Raw genomic sequence first — 21,958 nt, forward strand, 5'->3', positions numbered from 1 at the left:
ATATGCAGCCGCCTATTAACAAACATACAGTAAATCACGAGGAATTAAATGATCCACAGGTATGAGCTGTGAGTACGCCTGCATTTCTCACGCAAGGTTGAAGTTATGTTTCCAAACACTTTTAGTTTCTTTTTCTATGATACTAAAGCTCCCGTGGTCTCTTCCTAATAACAATCTGGTGGACTTGAGACAGGGTGAATTTGACTTTTGATCCGCACCTGCTTTAACTCAGCGGTGATGCAGAAGGAGGAGGCGATGTCGCATGGAGCAGCAGACCGAGCAGATGGTGCACCCGGACAGGCGCCGCTGCAAGACTGCACAGGTGCTTGTTGTCATGGAGGAGCAAAGATGGCGGTCCTGGCCTATAGCCTGGGCAAACGCGAAATAAATCAACATTTTACCATAAAAAATGCCAAATTGATATCGCTAGTGGTCGTTTTCCTACTCCTCGTGTTTCACACAGCTTCGCGGTACTATGGAGGTAAGTGGTCTCCGGTTTGTTTAAGTAACTATCGATGCAGCCAGTGAAGCATTTAACTCCAGCTACTGCTAATGTTAGCTGGCTGGCTAGCTGCTTGTGTCGGTGCCGTTATCCAATGTGGCTTTTTAAAGGGGTCGAGACGTAACTTACTGGTTGCAAACATTAGACAATGCAGATAGATATCTGCGTATGTAGTTGGACTGAATTCACTCATGGTAACTTGACTTCACGAAATTTAAATCGGCATTTGACTGGCTAGTTTACAAAAGCTAACACTGCATTTAGCTGTGTTTACATGCTCCTGTCAGGACACGCTTGATTACTGCTTATGAAGCCGTAGCTAACTATTAACAGAACGAGGTTTATGGTATTAGGAGGTCATGTGCTATTTAAATCGCCAGCACTAACGATTCAGTTTATTATTTTAAAAGGATAAATGGCAATAAACCAATAAAGCTTGTAGGAAATGTGATGTGCTAATAACTAACCAGCTGCAGGCTTTGAACAGGGTTGTAGCAGCATCCTTTCTGTCGTTAATACATTTGCATTGGTTTGTTTGGAAAAGATTTGCTTGCTGCATAGAAAACGGCGCACACTCCTCTCCAGGTTTAAAGGGTTGGATCTCAGCTTGTCCCTCACTTAAGACAGATGACAGCGATGGCACAGAGCCCAGAGTTTGACTACAAAGACATATTAGCATCCACCTCCCATCCACCATCCACCAATGTAAATGTATAAATGCCCGGAGACAGAAAGCATGCTGCTGCGTATAGCTGACTTTGTCCCTGACTGGGTGTAGGACCCAGAGACCCCTGTAGACACACTGAGAGCAGCTGCTTTGGCTGGCGATGACACTACATGCCCACGTCTCTCGCCAGCTCGCCGACCCTTCATGTTGGCCTGTTTCTATGAATTGATTCAGTTGCAGATGGCTCCATTCATTTCGCACACAAATGAATAGCTGGAGAGATTTATGCTAGAGCTAAATTGCTGATGGCTTTATTTTGCACCATGGCCCCTAGCGGAGCCCCGTATTGTACACAAGTCTTTTGACAGCACTGAATGAAAAGCCAGGGTTCTATTGAGTCAACAGGTTTCAGTCATAGTCACAAAGAAACTATGAGTGAAAGCAAGAGCAGTGTTTTAGTTTTGTTTTTTTGTTTGGTCTTACTGGTACATTCTCTGTGTCTTGCCTCCAGGCGGAGACTCATGTGAGTGGCTGCTATCCAGAGGACGTTACTTGGGGGAGAATGTATGGCAGCCTTATGGCTGCATGATGCACAAATACAAAAGCATGTGAGTCCCACTAACTGTGCAAGGTCACTATATGTACACTAGACAAAGATTCAAGTGTGTTGCAGTGATAACTGAGGTGTATATATGTCTGTCTGTGAGGGTGAGATGATGGGTAATTTGTGAGCCAATTGAGAAGATGCTATCACAGAGGCAGACTATGTGTAATAAGATCTGCTTTTGATTAGGTTATAGAATGCAACCACCCAGCACATGAATGGTTGCAACCTGCAGTTGTTAGGCTGTACGGTTTTCAGATTGCTAACCCTCATCTTTGTCTTACAGTGAAGCCAAAACCTGCCTTGCTGAAAAGCGGGTGGCCTTTGTTGGTGATTCACGAATCAGGCAACTATTTTACTCCTTCATCAAAGTTATTGACCCTGAGCGAAGAGAAGATGGAAATAAGGTAATAATGAGAAACCGCACCATGTGAACTCAGGGTTATTCTTTGGAAATTATTCAGCAGAGGCAGCAAGAGGTAGTGAGACAACAACCAAAAGTGCAGACATCGTCAGATATTCCTGCATTTACCCTCCGCTCACATGTCCTGAACGGTCTTTAAAGGTATCTGATCAAATGAGTGGACCTAAGATGATTATAAAAATATGTCTTCCTGTTTTTAAATCTACCTTATCCAATCATATATAGCCAGCCACTATATTCTGACCGATCCATTCAAGACTCCTACCAAAGACGTGTTTGAAAGAGCCGATAGAGAGAGGGGTAGAGCTGCATTTGGGACAGGGCTGCTTGTTTCTTCCTGTAAGAACAATTGTTTCCTCACTCACTTCCCCAGTTTATTAGGAAGGAGTTTGCCTCAAACTTTTTCTGGCTGGGCAAAACTTAGACCAGTTTTCTTCTTACCTGCTTAATGTAGGCATGGCTAATCATTCACTGCCACGTACATTGCTGGAACAATGTAAGAAATAGCCCCGCTGATAATTGTTTTCTACAAAGTGTCTAGATTTAGATTTTATCTAAGTCTGTAAATATCTTGAGGCCTTCCTCTTCTTTAATAAAGAACAGGAAATCCTAAAATAGGTGGCATTGTTGAAAATGTACTGCAACAAAAATGTACATTGATATCAGGTGTTTTGCACAAAAACTTATCAACAAAAGAACACAGCAGTGGAATGCATGGCAATTAAGCAGCAGTCGTAACTATTTTTGGTCTGATCTCAAGCAGGAAAAAACAGGAGCACTATTTTCCTAACAGGCTTTCTCTCTGTCTGTCCCCATGTAATGTCTGAAGCACGAGGACATTTCTTTTGAAGATGAGAGTTCCTCTGTTAATGTGGTAAGCTATTTCTGGATGTGTTTTTATCTCCTGTTCTCAGTCTGTAAAAACATGCTCTGATTAAAAACATCTAAAAACATCTTTGTGTGTAGGACTTCTTGTGGTATCCAGAGGCAAATAATTCAATGAAGGAGCGCTTGATATCATGGACACACGTGAGTACAGATGTTGAGTTGTGTTTTTAACAAGGGGGAGCATTGTTAATTGAGCAAGAAATTGTCACGTGGTCTGGACATAGATTTGCTTTTCTAATTGCAACTTCTAACATGTGCTGCAGGAAGCTTCAGCAAAGCCAGATGTTGTCATCCTTGGAGCTGCCACAGTAAGCTGTTTAAATCAGTGTTTAGCAATGCTTGCACATTTCATGATAGACAAACACAAGCCGGTGGCTGAGTTATGTCAATCTTAAACTTATCCATTAATCTATTTTCCACAGTGGTCCATCAAGTTGCACAGTGGCAGCAGCGAGACCCTGCAGCAGTACAAAGTCAACCTGACAGCCATTGCTGTGAACCTGGAGAAGCTGGCTGACCATGGAGAGGTCTACTGGGTCCTGCAAGGTAAGTTTAGCTTCAAGCCTTTCCAATATGAACAATAAAAGAGTTCTTCAGGGCATTTTAGGTGCTACGGTTTCATCACTAAATCCCAATTTCCCCAAGTAGTGCTTATGGTTAAAAAGTTAACATTATTGGTAATTTCACTCATTTGATTGCAGAATTTTGTGATTATTAACTTCTCATATGTAAACCCTCTAAACTAAATCTCCTTTCCTGCTCCGTCTGCACCAAAAACCATTACACCTCTGTCCTCTAGACCCAGTAAATGAGGAGGTGTTGAGTGACAACAGGAAAATGATCACCAACCAACAGCTTGAGCTGTACAATGAGGCAGCAGTGGACGTGCTCAACAGCAGCAAGCGTAACAGCAGGTCCCGGGTCAAGCTGTTGGCCGCGTCCCGCCAGGCCGCAATGGAAACTATCACCCAGTCAGACGACGGCTTGCACCTGCCTGAGAGCACCAGGAATGTGGTAGGCAGGATTACAAATAATTTAAGATTACTTCAGTCAGTAATTAGATTGTTTTATTCAGTGGTCCAAGTTCAGCGATCACATTTCTTGCATTTTAGCTTACTCACATCTTGTCACAATCCGCCTCTCAGGGAGCTATGATCCTCATGAACTCGGTGTGCAACAAGCTGCTGAGGCCTATTGACGGCTCCTGCTGCCAGACGGTACCGCCCCCAAACCTCCTCCAGAAACTGTCAGCATGTTTCTTCCTGGGCTCTGCAGCGGTCTTCCTGGTCCTCCACGTCCTTGGCAACAACCGCCACCGCCGACCAGTGCCCCCGGACGTGGAGAGCCTGGAGGAGAAGAAGCCAGCGACTGCAGCTGTCCCCTTTGGTCCAAAGGCACCCTTCCAGGCCCTCTGCAGGATGGGTGTCATCATGGGCTATTTTTACCTTTGTGACAGAGCAGATGTTTTCATGAAAGAGCAGAAGTTCTACACACACTCCACGTTCTTCATCCCTCTCATCTATATATTTGTCCTGGGAGTGTTCTACAGTGAGAACAGCAAGGAGGTGAGATGGCGTTGTTCAGTGCAATATGCTTTATTTTGGGGAAGCATAGTTACAAGTTTAAACAACACAGTCGTATTTCAGCATAATATTGAGTTGTGTCAAAAAGATATGGGCTTCTGAATTTTTTTTGCATGATCATGGATGTCTTTATGTGTGATGGTAGTTTGAAATTATAGTTTGACAAATTGCATGCAAAAACATAAGAAAGGCATCCTTTAAACATACAGTAGTAGAATTTTCCCCAAATTGGATTAACCTTACTGTTGGTAATGTACCAAACTAAAAGTTTAACTAACTAACTTTTTTTTTTTTTTATCTTCCAAACAGACCAAATTACTCAACCGAGAGCAAACAGATGAGTGGAAAGGCTGGATGCAGTTGGTTATCCTTATCTATCACATATCTGGAGCCAGTGCTGTGAGTCCTATATATGTCCTGCTTTGAGTCAGTGTACACTAATATTTGATTTAAAGACATAACATTAATTCTTCTGTGTTTCAGTTCATTCCAGTGTACATGCATGTGCGGGTGCTGGTTGCAGCGTACCTTTTTCAGACTGGCTATGGACATTTTTCCTTTTTCTGGCTCAAAGGAGACTTTGGACTGTATAGAGTGTGCCAGGTGAGGGTACAGCCAGTTATACTTTAACCAGAATGACTCACTATACTTATAGGCATGTTACAATACCAGAAATTTAGTAGTCGATACCAATACCAGTGAAATTTCATGATTCTCGATACCATGTTAAAAAAACAAAAACAAAATAAACGTACAACACATACTCCTTTTATTAAAAACATTTTAACATTACAAAAACTAAAAACACACACCTACTGTGATCTGTGTCTCTCTTTTTCTCTCATCCAAACACGTACCGGTGCCCCAACCTGTTCCTGTGTCTCTCTCTGTATGTGTCTCTGTTGACTTTCTTCAGCAGTAAGTTTTATAAAGTTGCCCAAAAAGCACAACTCACATTTAAGATCTTTTCACCCACAATGCCGTTTTAACATCAGCAGGTGGAGTGTGGACGAGGCTCGCTGTTAATGACGTAGCCTATCAGAACAATGGAAACCAACGTGGTAACCAATGACATCGGCACCAGCTGATGTGTTTACTGCTGGCGACTTTTGCTTTACCTTGTCCGTGCTTGTAAAATATCCCCCCGTATCTGCCTGTCTGTCTCTGTGTTTCTCTGCGAAGCATGTGCGACAGTCACTAGACTGTACAGGAGGTTCTCGTCAGGTCGGGAAGAATTGATTCCCCGGTACCTAAGGCACCGTAGAAAAACCAGTACCATCACATTTTCAGAACGAAGTATTGGTTCTGTCTCTTGTACTTTGGCATGAATTACCATTATATTACAACAAAACAAATACAGGTATTTGGTTTGGACTTAACTGAATCTGGTGTGTTATTATCATTGTGATGCTATTATTGATTCATCTGTGTATGTTTCTATGTTTTCATATTCGTTCCACTCCAGGTGCTTTTCCGTCTGAACTTCCTGGTCTTGGTGCTGTGTGTGGTAATGGACAGACCCTACCAGTTCTATTACTTTGTCCCATTGGTAACCTTCTGGTTTGTCGTTATCTACGGCACGTTGGCCATGTGGCCTCAGATCCTTCAGAAGAAGGCCAACAGTAGGTGTCATAATTGATTAGAAACGTTATTTGTTTCACTCACCTTTGGAAAAAGTCTTGGACTCTGTGAATCAATACACACAATTAGTTCTACACAATAAATGTGACCAAATGGCTTTTTGTTCTCTGAGCAGATAGTGGCATGTGGCACCTTGGGGTCTTGGCGAAGTTACTGGGCCTCCTGCTGTTTATCTGCTTCTTTGCATTTTCACAGGTAGGTGAATTCAACTATAACATCACTTTAGTTTTGAGTTGATACAAATTTGAATTGAATATAATTCAATTAAACAGGTTTTATATTGATTCATGCATAAATAAATAATTATGTCATGATTTGTCTTCAAACAGCAACGATTGAAAGAAAAGTCAAAATTGATAAATATGCATTCAAATTGTGAATTTGGAGTCAATTTATATAAAACAACACAATTTGTCAGTCCATATCAGCTATCAGTTTTCACTTAAAATTGATGGTTTGGTCCTTGTCTGGAGCCCTGTTTATGTAATATTCATGTTTTGGCCTTTGTGACTCCAGGGTTTCTTTGAGAGTATCTTCTCTGTGTGGCCCATCTCCAAGCTCTTTGAGCTGAACGGAAGCATACACGAGTGGTGGTTCAGATGGAAGCTGGACCGATTTGTAAGTCAAATGTGTTTTGCTGCACCTGCACGCATGCAGTGTGCATTAACACATTCTTTGAAATGGGATACTGTACATGGCAGAGTAGATCAAAAGCTTTTTAAGTGCGGCCAAATTTTGCAAACTTTGTAAAATAGTTATTTAATTTGATAATGTCCTTTTGCAGGCGGTGATACACGGAATGTTATTTGCCTTCATCTATCTGGTGCTGCAGAAGCGCCAGGTGCTCTCAGAGGGCAAAGGAGAGGCTCTCTTCTCTGCCAATATTTCCAACCTGCTCCTCTTCCTCTCTGTCGTCTCCTTCATAGTAAGACTCTCAGACATGTTTTGCTCACACCAATACTTGGGATTGCTGTCATTGCCTTGCAACACCAGCTTAGGAGATAATAGTCAGGAGTGGGTACTTACTTTGCCACACCTTGTAGCTGCCTTGGCAACCACAATGTTTTGCTCCAAATGCTCTTGTATACATCTTGAGATAGTTCTTGTTTGTATTGACAAAGGTCTCCAGAGTGAAATGTAAACGCAGTATAGTGACAATCTATTAATCTCAGATGGATAATGCCTGCCAGGTGGTAAATGTATATTGTGTAGCACTGCAGAAACGTTCTGTTCTTTGTTGCCTCCTCCAAAGCAGCTGGGGATCACAGTAACTGCTTTGGTCAATGTCTAATGAAACCAAGTCAAGCACCTGCATGTTTTTGTTGCAGTTTAGGATTAGAACCTGTTACCTAACTTCTCATTTTCCTCCATTATTCTAGACTTACTCAATATGGGCTAGCAGCTGCAAAACCAAAACAGAGTGCAACGAGATGCATCCTTACATCTCTGTTGTCCAGGTACATTTTTTGATGTCCTCCTTCTTTTACCCTTTCATTCTCCTGTGGTTGTACAGCTAACAAGTCTTCTCATGAGTCAGCTTGACATAAACTGTTGATTCTCCAACTTTGGCATTTGTTTGAAATGGTTTTATAGTTAATTGCCCAACTGTAATTCCTTTGCATTTGCCTTGAGATGACATTAGCCTAGTTACATGATAGTAACTTATATATAACTTGCATAATATTCTTTCATGACCAAATAATACTGGTATCACGTAGAACCAGTCCCCATTAGGAAGTGGGAAGTAGTACAATAGATGAGGTCGTAAACAACACAGTTAAGCTTTTCCTGCCTAAACTGGCCTGGAGTGCACAATTCTTCATCCCTCTTAATGTCTTCACTTTCTTTGTCCACAGATTTTGGCCTTCATTCTAATCAGGAACATTCCTGGCTACGCCCGCTCTATATATAGCTCATTCTTTGCTTGGTTTGGAAAGATCTCTCTGGAGGTAAGATGGACCTGGCAGTGGAGTTAAAATAATATAATAAAAAGTTTATTTATACAGCACACAATAAAATTCTGTGATTACAAAATACTTTGCAAAGGGTACCATAAAACAAGACATATGAGTTATCAGTAAAACCTGTGGTGTAGTAACGGTAATAAAATGTGGAAGCAATAAAATACCAGGAATAAGAATATGATCTCAGACAGTGAGCACAAAGCAAATGATAATCCATAGCAGCTCCGCATGTGATGTTCTGTAGCTCCCTGGAGGCAGCCAACTTAAAAGGGAATAAGCACACATTACATACAGCTGAACATGCTTTGTTTTGTCTCCCCCAGCTGTTCATATGCCAGTACCACATCTGGCTGGCAGCAGACACCAAGGGAATTTTGGTCTTGATCCCAGGAAACCCTTCACTCAACATCATGGTCAGCACTTTCATCTTTGTCTGTGTGGCTCATGAGATTTCCCTCATCACCAATGACCTGGCACAAGTGGTTATCCCCAAAGACAGCGTGGCCCTGCTGAAGAGACTGGGGGCCATGGGGCTCTTCAGTCTGGTAGTATTGCTGCTAGCTAGGGGCAGCCAGCCAACACCCGGCGCCTGATGGATACCTCTTGATGGAGCAGGCCCCGTTTTTTAGTCTGCCGGTGGTCACAGGAGACAACCTCAGTTGTGTTTGTAGAGCAACAACACAAGAACACATGGAAGAACAGTGTCTTGCTGCTGGCCATGTTTGAGCAGAGTCTGTACTTTTTTGACTGCTGTGAAAGTCGCACACTGAAGAAAATAAAAATGCCCAAAGGGGGAGGCTCTCTCCTTTCAGGGCAAAGTAAAAAAAAAAAAAAGAACAAAACACTCAAACGTTTACATTATTTGGATTTAACAGAAAAGGAAAGGAGACATTTGGAGATGTGGAATCTTACTTTAAAAAGAGGTCCTCATTTTGTTCATGCTTGCTAAGTGAATGTTTGCAGCATCGCTTCTATTTAGCCAAACATACTAATAAGAAGTTTATTTTGTCACATAGAGTACTTGCTGCCATTGCTTCACTCTGGAAGGGATCAGTAGGCACACACTCCGTCCACATGGCAGAAGCAGTTGAAGGTGTTTTCACTCAGGTGGATCCATAACCTACATATTCAGATATCTAAACAAATGTTCAATTGTGCTGCATTTTATTATCAACAATTTCTTTGTACAGTATTTCTGGTGACTTTAAAAACTGTGTTAGATATCTAAATGTGCAAAGTATGGACCAACAAGAGTGATTTTAAAAAAAAAAAAAAAGAAAAAAGCTGTCAAGATTCGAGTAAAAATTTGGAGTGCAATTGTTAAAATGTTGGATTATCCCTTGACATATTTTTTCTAATGTTTTTGTGAATAATTTTAGAAATGTATGCCTTGTGCTGAAAGGTACCGTGGTCACCTGCTGTAGCGCTGAAATTATATGTGATATGTACAGTATTTAATGATTTAAATTAAGCTTATATTTTATACAGGTTTTTTTGGGGGGTGGGGTGGTGGTGGGGAGGGGCTTTTTTATTTTTTATTTTGTACATGGCGCTCATGACTGCTGTTTGTGAAGGAAGTATTACATAGTTTTGTACCCATCCCAGCATCTCCTATGATTACCTGCCTCAGAGACACATTGCAGAGGTTGAGCCTTTACAGTGTGACACCCGTCTGTCCTACTCGCTCACTTCATAGGCTGTGTATATTTGTATGATAGAGTGTGAGACTTTATTTTATACAGCAATGCTTCAGCAGTGTTTTGGGGTCCTTTATCCTTCCATTGCCGTAAAAAACATGCCTCATCACTCTGGTGGAAAATGCACTGGCTTGCACATATTGTACAGTAGGACTGACAGCTAAATATACATCCTCTCCTCGCTGCCACAGCCACTGAACTTTTTGGTCAGTGAGTGAGTGACTAAATAAGTGATTTCTTAAGATTGACTGCCTTTGAACATACAGCTTTTCTCATCGGCTCATACATGCAGTACATTTTCTGTGAGGTAGCTTGGGATCACTCTTCTGTCTGTCAGGCCCTGCGCATCAGAGCCAACAACATCAACATTTAAAGACAACTGCTACGTAATGCAGTGACTGACCTGAGAAGACATAATACTGTTGCTTATAGGAAAATATTGTATATTATGTCACTTGACAAGTGGGTGATGTGTCTTTGCCTATATATCCTCAGACATTTAAGAAAGATTAGCACTTTTGTTGTAAGACCTGCATTTTTTTTTTTTTTTTTTCAATCTTTGCAGTGAAATACAATGTTAAACATGCGTTTAACACGGTACCAGTGCAGATACTTTTTGCACTTTAGCACATTTTTATTGGGTAAATCAAATGTTTTGTCAAGGTCATTTGGCAGATACAAAAAAGAATGATAATGTAACATCCTATCTGTTTTGAATATGAATTTTGAGTTGCATAATTTATCTGCTATGGGGTAGTAAATGTTTGCGGTGTCAGTTGTTTTTCACACATTTATGTAGCTTCTCTTTAAAAGAAAAACATGGGTCCACAAAGAATAGTCTTTTTCATTACAGTGGAACAATTTGTCCACACCTTTTAAGGCTTCTCCTGTCATTTATCTGATGATGTGCAGTTCAGGTTGTGTCCTCAAACTGAGTAAGAGCCAAGTAAATTTGTAATTTCTATTACCTGTCATCTCCTCATTGTATAGAGGAAAATGGCATTTCCATGTTGCAATTTTTCATCAATGTGTGAAGTTTACTGATCTGTTTTCTCGTCTATTACTGATCAACAGCTATAAATTTGGTAATTGTTTCAGGCCTTAATAGATCTTTTTGGTCATGTAAAAGCAACAACTATTTATACCCCTGTGCAGGGCCTCTTTGAAATATGTAACATGTACATTTTCTGTGACGTCATAAAAATGTGAAATGTATCCATATTATTTATAAATGCCTTTATTCTGTTGTACATTGTTAATAATACCTTCATAAAATGTGCTGGTTTGGTTGTTTTTGTTTGGACAGAAACATTCAGACATTCATTAAAATAACTCTACTAGAGGTACTTAAAGTAAATGCAAATTACTTTGAAAGAATTTATTGTTATCATGTGACACATAACATTATTAATAACACATGACAACTAAAGCATTTCCATGTAAAACTCCCTTTTTCTCTAAGCGGTCCATTGTGGAAAGCAAGTAGAAATACAAACATAGTTTGAACATTTACACAAATATTTCAAAATATTCTAATGTATTATAATATATATAATCCGCTAAGCTTTTTTGTTCTCTTCCACACTCTCACTTTTCAAGGTGTAAGTGCATATGGATGATACATTTTTGTAAAGACACCTCTGAGGCATGCAGATTGGCACAAATGTTAGAAAAAGCAAAACTATAGATATGGAATCTGCTCCAACACTGGTGTCTCTGGTCACAAGTTCAGTGCTTCGGCCACCTTTCTCTCCTCAGGAATACCATTTACCTGAAATAAATAGGAAAAAAATGATATTCAACTTTATTGGAGCATGCGTGTTGAAGTTTTGACATGCGGTTAGTCATTTTAAGCAGAAAAGATGAGCTGGAATAACTAATAACAGCATGAATTATGTCTAGGTGAACTCATAAACAGACTGCAGCACCTACCTCCAGCCTTCGAAAGGTTGACATGACATAATTATCTCCTTTGTTAGCAGTGAACAGAGAGAGCAGCAGGTTAGTGCAGCTGAACACCATGCACACAGGAGGGCGCTCACACACCGACACCAGATAGTGTTGAGACACCATCAGACAAGAAGTAATGCCTGATTTCTTCTAGCAGTGCCATGGCAAAATGATTTACCCTCAATAATCTGTGTCCAATTGAGTCTGGATGTTTGTATTTTTACAGCCATGTAGGAGGGAGATAGTGTAAGGACAGATTGAGGTTGTGAGAAAAATAACTGTGACTCCAACATTTTAATTCATTCATTCATTATTGTCTGTATTGAGTCATTTTATTCAATGTAAAAAGATGAAAGAACACCCACCCAATGTTGCTCTGACATCTACTCCAGTAAAAAAGCCTGTGCAAGCATCTTTATTTGTTATTTATTAATTAAATAAAGTCACATCGCATATTACGCATGCAGATGGAGTAAGGTAGAGTACGGAACAAAGGCTGACTAACCTGATGGCCGTTGCTGTGGTATCGTAATCTGGTTTTGCAGATTCCTGGAATTATAAACAATGATACTATGGTAAGCAGACATTCACAGACATTACACAAGCCTTTAGTATCACGAGAAAGCTTGTTGTACTTATATGAGCAAATTTTTATGAGTTTCAAGCACATTAGGGAAAATCATGGGACAGCTTGAACCTCTTAAGCTGTAGTTGTATTTTCCAAAGGCCTGACTTTGGTATGTTAGAACTACTGAAAATAAGATTAAACGATAACGGTGGTGTTTCGACTTATATTTCCCCGTAATGACGCCTATAAGCCATACATCTGCGTTCCTGCTAATGAGTGGCTGCTCGGTGCATTTCATCTGCGTATTCCCTCACGTGCCGCATGTGCGTTTCCCCCGCCACCCTATACTAAATAACCTTTCAACTCACGTCTGTGTCTGCATGAGGGGCATGCTGGTGGTCTCGTAGTTGTCGGGGTGTATGGGCGGCACCACCTCGCCGCTCACTGGGTTGAAGACGGGCAGGGTGGAGAGGGGCCATGATATCTCCCGGTTCTTAGACATGCTCCGCAGCTCCTTGCTGGACTTCTGGATGGAGCTGTGGTGAACCAGCTGGATACTGGAGGGGAGAGGCAGCCATGTTAACACGTATGAGCTTGTGTTGTGGTCATGGTTGGTGGTGTTAATTTTGGCTCATCCCGTATGCAATGCTTTACTTGCTGAAACACATTTAAAAATACTCGAATATGCGACATCGATTCGTATCTGCTTTGGTGAGCTGCGTACTCGATTCATGCAAGCACAGAAATATAACATCCACGTTCACCTATCGCTGTGACTTCGTCTGACTTATGGTGCTAGATATGTTCTTTGAGATTTATGTACGATTTAAGCAATTTGTTACTGCTACAGCCTAAATAACCTGCCACTGATTTTTTGAGCAGCCCATTGGATGAATGGATGTCAACACATAGATGAGCATATGAATGGTTATGAGGAAGCCGTCAATGACAACAAAGATGACAAAACTGCAAACCAAAGAGAGAGAGGGAGGGGACAGAAACAGACCCAAAATAAAGAAAAACACAGGAGAGGAAAAACACTTACTCTGGTGTTTGCATGTTTCTTTTTTCCCTAGAAACAAAACAAAATGGATGAATTAAATACTAATATTAATAGTTCAACAGACATCTACACACAAGTGAATGGATTGTTGGGTAAAGACAAGAGTGGAAATGGTGATGGGACATAGAACACTGAGTAAACGAGGGGGCACGTCTCTCCCAGCCTGTAAATGATGGAGAATGATGAAAGGATTTGTCGAGGAGAAATGGCTATCGGTGTCTTGGCTACGCTTCCAAAACATCGAGATGTACATGATGACATTAACAAAAGCTGTGACAGATAATCATGGGCGAACTTTATGTAAATGGACTATATAATTGGTAATGGTAATGACAAGCTGCAATTCCAGTCCAGATTAGTGCTCCTATTTTAAATATCCTGCACTGTCCATTTTCTCCTTTCTCTCCATTTGGGTTCTCACATACTTAAGTAACAGTTTCTGTACTTTCCTCAAATGTTTTGTCGGGGTGTTTGGTGCAATATTTGCATAAAAAATTTAAGACCAGGCACACTTACACCCCTTCCCGTCTGCAGCACATAGTGTAGCCGAGGATGAAGAAGAGGACTAGTGCCACAGCGGAGGGAACAGCCAGCGTGATAAGGAAGTCTGAAAAGTAGTCTCTAGTCTTCAGTGACTCAGAAGGGGGGTTGTATTCCCCAAATTCAGGCAGGATCCCAGTGCCCGGGTCGGGACGGGTAATGTATATTGGGACCACTTTGTTGATGTCAACCTAAAGAAATAATTAAGAGTTAATTCATCATTCGTGAACAATACAGCAGGTTGCCTGAACTGAAAAAGATGGGTCAATTGCTTAAGGCTAGCGTACTTGTTCCCCTCTTGCCTCAGTATTAAAGAATCTGCTAATTTAAATTCAAGGAAATCTGTACAAGACAATCCTCACCAGAGAAATCTTGCACCAATCAATGTGAAACTGAGCTCGGAATTTCTTGTCACAGCTGATGACAGGCTCCATCTCCTGACTGCAGCGCAGCTGGTTATGTGGGCTTTCCACCTCCCGCAGGCACGACGAGAAGGGAACATCAGCACCGACCATCACATACACTCTAGAGAGAGGACACAAAGCGACGCACACGAAGCATGAGAGAGGAGAGGAGAAGATGGAGCCTCATTTCACGTGTTTATGCTGAAGCTTGTTATAGTCAGAGCATTTCTCCTCCACTGAGTGTTCTCCTAGACGCTTTCATCTTCCAAAACGTCAGCATCAATCTTTGATGCACAACTTATGGCAGTTCATGTGGGCTATACCCTCTGAAATAGACTAACTGACAGTGTCTGTCAGTGCTGACGGCCATGTGTACTCATCTAATTCACAGTGAGCTGTGGATCCCCAGGGCTCCAATTAAATAAAATGTCAGCATGGTGTGAGTGGGCTGATAATATAAGCAATTTGTTTGATTGAGGGAGGTGCTTATAAGTTATCCAGAGAAATTGTACCTAAATCACAACCTGCACACTTTATTTTTTTTAAATTCAAAATCAATGCAAAGTACTTTAAAATGAAAGAAAACCAAACCCAGTTACAGCTAAATCGTTAGCTGTAACTGGGTCATGTCATAATTACAACTTATGTGATAAAAGTCTGGCCAAACATTTCAAAATCTTCACCCTTCCTTGAGGTTGTTTATGGGCAGGGGCACGCGGCCGCCACGGTCCAGTGCTGAGGTGATGTTGATGGCATTGAGGCGCTCAGGCTGCCATACGTTCTTCACCGCTCCCAGGAAGTCCCCCAGCACCTCGCTGGCCAGCATCTCTTCCACGTTCATGTTTTTGATGTAAAACTCAGCCTGAAAGGGCAGAGGGAACTCTGTGCACAGGGATGAAGAAGAGAGAGTTGGAGGAAAAAGGTGAATGGCAGCAAGACGAGGGAGAGAGAGAGAGAGAGAGAGAGGACAGGAGGGCAGCTGCAGTGGTGCTCTGCTGACTAAGACATCATTAATACTTTATTACTGCTGCATAGATGACACTGATTTCACCAGTCTGTCCAGCAGACGCTGGTGTGTCTGCTCTGCTCTGTTATGACTCGGCTTCTTTCTCAGGGCCAGATGGCAAACGACATCACAGCATAGGGAGAGTAATGTTATGTTAGCGCCGCCAACATCTGCTGAGCGTTCAACCAACTTGGTTCATATTGTATTGCATGTACCGTGACTGGTCAACAAGCCTCTGCGCAAACATACAGCTGCACAGATGTGACGTGTAGTCACAAAGGATTAGAAGGAATGGCTGCTTCCTATATATATATACCGTACTACTTATAGATATATCGTAATAATTTATACAGCAGCCACAATACGCCACACTGATTTATGATGAATAACCTGAGATACTTGATGCATGAAAGATGAAGCCTGACTGTATAATAATTCACCAGTTTATTTAAAGACTATTCCTACAATAACTGAAAGTCATCAGCAGATAGAGTTTCATATATGAACACGTGGCTGTCAATATGTTGTCTTTAGAAAGGATTGATTGGTTCTCAATGACAAAAGCAATCAAAGGCAACATTTTCTCGTCAATGTGGCCTCAGGATTTAATCAGGGAAGTTGCACAGTCTGATCTCTGTTTGCTCTAAGCTCTCATACTGGCACCTCTTACCTTCCGTGGCCATGATGTTTATGACCAAGTTGTGCCGTGCCGTCTCGAAAGTGCGTCTGTTATAGGCAGTAATCTGTAACACACAGGGGTGAAAGTTTAAGCCCAGATCAGTGCAGCTTATATGGCAGCAGCCCTCTGGACGAGGCTGAGCTAGATACACTACGCAGGCTCTGTACCCAATCGAGACACCGTATAGAGGCACATGTGCGCCGCTGGGAACGTTAAGCCTTTTGGGGAAAGAATTTCTACAGTAGCTTATGGGGGACAAAGAAAGCATAAAAAACATAATGGAATTTAAGTCTGAAGACTCGAGCGTAACATTTCTAAATGCAGACAAATGCTGCCGTGCTCAGTAAAATCAATTCAAACCTGTTACTACTTCATTACCTTTATGTGTGCCTTGGCAAAGACTCCTAAGTATCTGATACTACTCTTGCCTTTAAAAGCCTGAAAAGGTCAGATTCTTTTATTTTCATCTATTTCAACACTTTTAGCACAAACATTAAAAATAAAATTAATTTCCCTTCCTTGACATATTAAGCAGAAGCACAAATCTCCCTTCTCTTCCTTTTAAAGGTGATCCAACCACCCACCTCTATGACGGTGGCCTTGCCAACATGCTCTGCAGTGGGGGAGCCGTAGAGCACGCCGTCGCTGTGCGGGGTCCTCTGGATGTAGCGCAGCCAGCCCGGCCTGTCGGGGTAGCCCATCAGGTTGGTATTGAAAGTGATCGGGTCATTGCCGGCATCACCTGTAGGCAGAGCCGTTTAATGAGCGGTGACCCAATGATCTGTTATGGGTCAGAACCAATTCAGTAATGTACATTTAGACCCATTAGCTGAATTGTGGACGTGTTGCCAGCAGCAGCTAAGCATTTTCTACTAGTGAAATATGATGAATGGACAATGCACTGCTCCATTTATACAATGACTGCGCCAAAAACTGCCTGTATAAATGTTTTTTTTTTAGAGATTTGGATAATCAAATATTTCTACACTATTAATCACTACAAAACAGGGCAGTAAATATGAATGTCACCTGATTTTGGGTAGGGAGGAAACTCTCCTTTGAAGTACTCTCTCTCCAGAACATGGACGAATAGCACTCCCGCGGATGGGTAGACGTTACGGTCTGCGTGCGATCTCGACAAGATGGTGACCACTGAAACAGAGATTTCAGACCAAAAGGAAATTAGCTCCAGAAAGCAGAACATCTGCTTTTTCCCCCCTGTGTGTTTAGTTCATAAATGGCATACCAGCAACACTAATTAAAAAAGAAGAGAGGGAGTTAATAGAGGTGAAAACAAAGCGAACGTCTGGGTTACTTGTTAACCTATTTCAGACTTTGAGAATCTGTACTTTTCACAATAATAGATGTGTCTACTTTTCTTGCCTGGAAATGAATTTGCTTAACACAAGGGTGCAGTGCAGGAAGATTTTGACTTGACTTGCTAAACCACAACAATACATTTCAGAGGCACGGAGCTGAGTTACTGTGAGTAAAAGCAGCAGTGATGACCGTCATTCAGACTGTACAGAGTTGTTTTCGTGCCCTCCTCCCGTTCTGTCTCCAATATGCTCTCCGTTTAGCCCCGCTCCAATCTCAAACGCAAATGTTTAGCCTTTATTTGTGAAGGGCATCGCTAGGAAAATGGCAGCCCCTTCACAAAAGTTGACACAATGTAAGACTGGAGGTGCTTTGCCCAGCTCTCTCCCTCTCTTTCACTATTTCCCCTTCTCTTGCTCACTTGTCTTCTTTCAACCTCTCAGCATTTTTGCGCTGCGTTTTCCTCTTCTCACTCACCCCCCCTTCGCTCTCCCTCAGTGGGGAGGAGGCACTTCGTTTTTAATCACCATGGGAGACTGAGTGTACAAGGAAGAAGAGGGGAAGGACGAGGAGGGGGAAGAGAAAGAGCAAGGGAGGTAGCTGAGGAAGGACTGGAGATTTATTATTGTTATGAAGTGCAAGAAAGGGTTCAAACGGTTCTCGCCTGCAGAAACGGAACTCCAGACACATTAGGCAGCTACAAGAAGGCATTGGAAATCTGTGTGCCTTCCCATTCGCAAAATGCTGTTCATTTGCCCCATTGTTTGTTTACTTCATCTTCTCATACGCATCAAATAATCATAACATCAAGTGGAGTTCTACCACTGCGCTGTAAGCTCTCTCCTTGAACAGAAGCTGATTTCCAAAGAGAGTCTCGGCTGAAGAGAGTAACAGAGCGGGATTTACATTTTAATCCTTGTCCGTGAAAGAGGAAGTCAGAATGTGATCTTTGCTGGTTAAGCGTTATCTATTACCAGGGTGCACAAAGGGGTTATAGAAGATTAGGTGACAGAGTAAGCTGCAGATTATTAAGAAAGTCCACATCTACAAGGCCAAATTGCCTAACTGCGATCTGAGCGCACTGGTGAGCTGCTGGGAAAGTTGGAAAACGGTCCCATACGTATGTTAAACTGGGCCTACATCTGTGGCCACAAAGAGACACACTGAAGTGGCCATATGTCTGATGTCCCCAAGGGCTTCGTCACAGCTAGATACAATCAATATCATTTATACGCCCGCGAAATGGGGTGTCACTTATAGAAACCTAGAGGTTACATCCACCACATCAGCTTCCAAGGACCGATTGAGAGAACCACCTGAGCACAACTAATCCACACGATAACTCCTCTTGCTGCTACTACTGCACCGTGACGTTTGGTTCTAGGTTATTCAGAGCAGAGAGCGAGAATAAAATCTCATTCAATCTCAGCGCACCGGCAGCGCCCTCGGGGGGGGGGGGGTGGGGCGAGGGGGGGGGGGGGGGGTGACTTGAGTCGATCGCCAAATCCTGCTCTGAATGCACACGCTCGGATTCTATTACCCGACCCGTTGGGCCTCATCAATTCTTCACCACACAAAAGGACCACAGTCCCACACTCCCGGTCAAGGTCAAGCACCGCCTATTCTGTTCTGCTCAGAGGCCGACTGGACGTGGTAAACATTTGAGACACATCTATTTGAGACAGGCGGGACATAGACGCCCAGATAGCCTGTTCTCATCTAATGGTCTGAGGACTAGGAAATGACCTATGGGATTTGAAATGTGTTTGAGCCTATCAACATTTGAACTTTGATTCACTCCTTGCAGCCTGGTTAGCCAGTCCAGCTAACATGTTCCTGTTAAACTGTGTTTCACCCTTTCTCATCACAGTGTCTTCCGTTAGAGAGCAGCCAGTGTAAGTAAAGATCACTGACTAAGCCACACTGGCGCTCTGCTAATAGCATCAGATCTGCTTATTTGTGGCAGGCTGACTTTCTGCCAGGCCTTCTCGAGATGATGGACTGCAGCACTCCTACTGTACATAATACATCACCAATTAAAGGTTAATGCTAAACTCTCCGCTGAAGACTAACCTGTCTGCTCCTGCTGCGGGACAAACGTAGAGACAGACAAATGCATGCTAACACACACAGCAAGATACATTTCCCTGAGTTCGACTTACATACACTTCTCTACACAGCGTACATAATCATAATCACTGAAACGCACGCCCATAATGCCACAGTAGATCACAAACAGGCCTTGGGGGGGGGTTGGTGGAAATGGCTAACCAGATTTTATGCTTCTCTGGTCTGACCTTGGGCAGGCTGAAGTCTCAGGAGTGATGCCTTAGTTAAACCGCCCTTGTCCCTCTAATTGCTCTAGCCAACTGAAGCCTCTAGCTAGCTGAAGCAGAGACAAGGGAGGGATGTGCTTTAGTTCTGTTGAATCAGCTTTGTATGTGCATGCCGTCCGGATCAGGAGGAATGCATGTGCTTCTTTGGTGTTTAGAGGGGAAGCACAGACAACAAGGATTGCTACTGTTTGGACTGCAGCTTTGGTATTCTGCCCATGATGCATTTGAGCCTCGTTGTTCTAAACACAGACCTGGAAGTGAAAGTAGTCCGTGTCACAACGAGCAGAAGGCGATGGCTAAGGACAGGAGGGCACATGCAACAGCCAGTTCACTCTTCCAGCGCTCTGTAAAGGTAAGTACATCGCTGATTTGACTGAAATAACTGTCGAGAAGTTCTGTGTCATCCACAGCTTTTAATCCGTGCCTTAAAGTACCGGCAACATCATGTTAAACAGAAGAAACAGATCGCTGAGTTAATGACTGGTAAATTCTACTTCTAGCAAGGACAAGGTTTAGACACAATTTGAATCCAGTTAACTGCGGTTACAGCAAACGTAAGTGGGACAAGTCTGTGGGACAGCAGACAACTGAAAACAATAACGCCAGTATTAATGGGGAACCAGTTGAGCGTGTCACTGTATTATGACGGGGGGGAGGGGACAGCGGGTCAACACATGAAGTGCACCACTGCACACACCCACTCACCATCTCTGTGCGGGGCTGTTCTCTGCGTCAAGCCCCTGGATCGCACCTTATGGACATTTCTCTCATGCATAGCGGTGTCTTTGGCATCATAGGCATGCACAATGTAAACTATTGGATCAATGAATACAAGCATGAATGGAAAGAATATATTATATTATTGCCAGTTTACTAGGTACACCTGGCTAAAACTTATACAACAGATACTAATATAATATAATGTACACTTTGTTCTGTTTTAAAGATGTAGATTCATGTTTATTAGAGAAAATAATTGATCAATGAAGAAAATAACTGACAGATTGATAATAAAAGTAAACTGCTAGTTGTGCCCCTAGATAAAAGTGTATTTTAAGATAAATAGATAGATAGATACTTTATTTATCCCGAGGGAAATTCAAGAAGAATCTTTGCTAAGACATTAGTCCTTTAATTCTTGCCGTATTACTAAGGCGATAGATGATTTTGTAAATGTCTGAACATTACAATTCATGAAGGCAGGATTTACTGAAGGGCTTTTGTGTTAGGCAGCATTAATCTTTAGGTGTGTACCTAAAAACCTGCCAACTGAGACTATATATTTTGCCTACAGACAATGTGTGTACCAGTGATAAGCAGCTGTAATAAATAAGATGCTGTCACCATGTTTTTTCTTCACACAGTGCAGCAGTGTATTAACATTATCTCATCTATCCCCCCCCCCACACATGTAATTAAGGATAACTTGAGCTGCTAAACTAGCATTAGCTACCTAATTAGGCATTGGTAACACATCTGGTCGACATATAAACACAGGCCTGCGCCAGGGGACGTTATCAGCTATCCTTTCCCCTGAGGTAGCAACAGCTGGATGAATGACATAACTAGCAAGACAACGTATAACATTAACCTCGTTACAGATGTAAGGTACTGTACAAAATACACTTCTTTTCACGTTGAATGTTTGCTCCAGCCGTATAACGGTGGAGCTCTTTATTGTTAGCCTTTCTTTTCTCCTCCTCAGCCTCTTGGAAAACATGAGCAGGCTAACAGGCTAACCGCTAGCCGGCTAACTAGCGCGGATACCAAAGGGACAAACGCGGAGGAAATTCCCGGATATTTCCGAGTTTAATCGATACATACCCGTACCGAGCCATACCGCGACAGCTGCAGCGGACATGGTGCAAGTCATCCTCGTAAATCTTACATGAAAAGGGATGTTTTATCTAACCTAATGGTCACTGGGTTTGACAGCCATAATTGTAAGCATCCAGCAGCATTCCTTCCTCCGCCTCCAACAGCAAGAATTCCCATTGGCTGAACATCTGGATGGAAAAAGATGGTTGTCTAGTGAAAAGAAAGCGCAAAAATAGGATGTGAATCAGAATAGGAGGGATACGCCTTCAGCAGATGTTTCTATAGGTATATATACGTTGTTCGTGTT

The 21,958-nt window shown here is 42.2% G+C and overlaps 2 protein-coding genes across 4 annotated transcripts; one reads left to right on the forward strand and one right to left on the reverse strand.

Moving 5' to 3' along the window:
* The first annotated feature begins 137 nt into the window (after positions 1-137).
* Positions 138-9,115, forward strand: casd1 (CAS1 domain containing 1). The gene is made up of 18 exons (XM_035681539.1): positions 138-481; positions 1,681-1,777; positions 2,060-2,180; positions 3,027-3,071; positions 3,164-3,226; positions 3,349-3,393; positions 3,508-3,631; positions 3,885-4,099; positions 4,231-4,650; positions 4,978-5,067; positions 5,152-5,271; positions 6,134-6,290; positions 6,425-6,504; positions 6,826-6,927; positions 7,094-7,234; positions 7,689-7,766; positions 8,166-8,258; positions 8,597-9,115. The coding sequence occupies exons 1-18, from the start codon at positions 238-240 to the stop codon at positions 8,864-8,866; spliced, it is 2,505 nt and encodes an 834-aa protein (XP_035537432.1). The 5' UTR covers positions 138-237; the 3' UTR covers positions 8,867-9,115.
* A 2,076-nt stretch (positions 9,116-11,191) lies between these two features.
* Positions 11,192-21,829, reverse strand: sgce (sarcoglycan, epsilon). Of its 3 annotated transcripts, XM_035681564.1 has the most exons (12): positions 21,658-21,829; positions 20,539-20,646; positions 17,210-17,332; positions 16,765-16,922; positions 16,172-16,244; positions 15,179-15,377; positions 14,454-14,616; positions 14,068-14,282; positions 13,534-13,560; positions 12,857-13,045; positions 12,426-12,469; positions 11,192-11,741 (listed from the first exon to the last, which is right to left on the reverse strand). In XM_035681564.1, the coding sequence occupies exons 1-12, from the start codon at positions 21,704-21,706 to the stop codon at positions 11,725-11,727; spliced, it is 1,365 nt and encodes a 454-aa protein (XP_035537457.1). In that variant the 5' UTR covers positions 21,707-21,829; the 3' UTR covers positions 11,192-11,724. The 3 variants fall into 3 exon arrangements, with proteins under 3 accessions (XP_035537457.1, XP_035537459.1, XP_035537458.1); XM_035681566.1 differs by lacking the exon at positions 20,539-20,646; XM_035681565.1 differs by lacking the exon at positions 13,534-13,560.
* Positions 21,830-21,958: the final 129 nt, after the last annotated feature.

The sequence above is a fragment of the Morone saxatilis genome, unplaced genomic scaffold (genome assembly GCF_004916995.1).
Source record: "Morone saxatilis isolate NCDOM2014 unplaced genomic scaffold, NCSU_SB_2.0 Contig9, whole genome shotgun sequence".
Classification (NCBI taxonomy): domain Eukaryota; kingdom Metazoa; phylum Chordata; class Actinopteri; family Moronidae; genus Morone; species Morone saxatilis.

What these genes read in the sequence shown, in the direction of transcription:
- casd1 (XM_035681539.1), top strand. Translation starts at nt 238, where the DNA reads ATGCAGAAGGAGGAGGCGATGTCGCATGGAGCAGCAGACCGAGCAGAT. An exon ending in AGAGTTCCTCTGTTAATGTG is followed by an intron (nt 3,072 to 3,163) that starts GTAAGCTATTTC and finishes CTTTGTGTGTAG; the next exon opens with GACTTCTTGTGGTATCCAGA. An exon ending in GATGGAAGCTGGACCGATTT is followed by an intron (nt 6,928 to 7,093) that starts GTAAGTCAAATG and finishes GTCCTTTTGCAG; the next exon opens with GCGGTGATACACGGAATGTT.
- sgce (XM_035681564.1), bottom strand. Translation starts at nt 21,706, where the DNA reads ATGACTTGCACCATGTCCGCTGCAGCTGTCGCGGTATGGCTCGGTACG. An exon ending in AACAGCCCCGCACAGAGATG is followed by an intron (nt 17,333 to 20,538) that starts GTGAGTGGGTGT and finishes TCTCTGTTTCAG; the next exon opens with TGGTCACCATCTTGTCGAGA. An exon ending in AGAAACATGCAAACACCAGA is followed by an intron (nt 13,046 to 13,533) that starts GTAAGTGTTTTT and finishes TCTCCCCTCCAG; the next exon opens with TATCCAGCTGGTTCACCACA.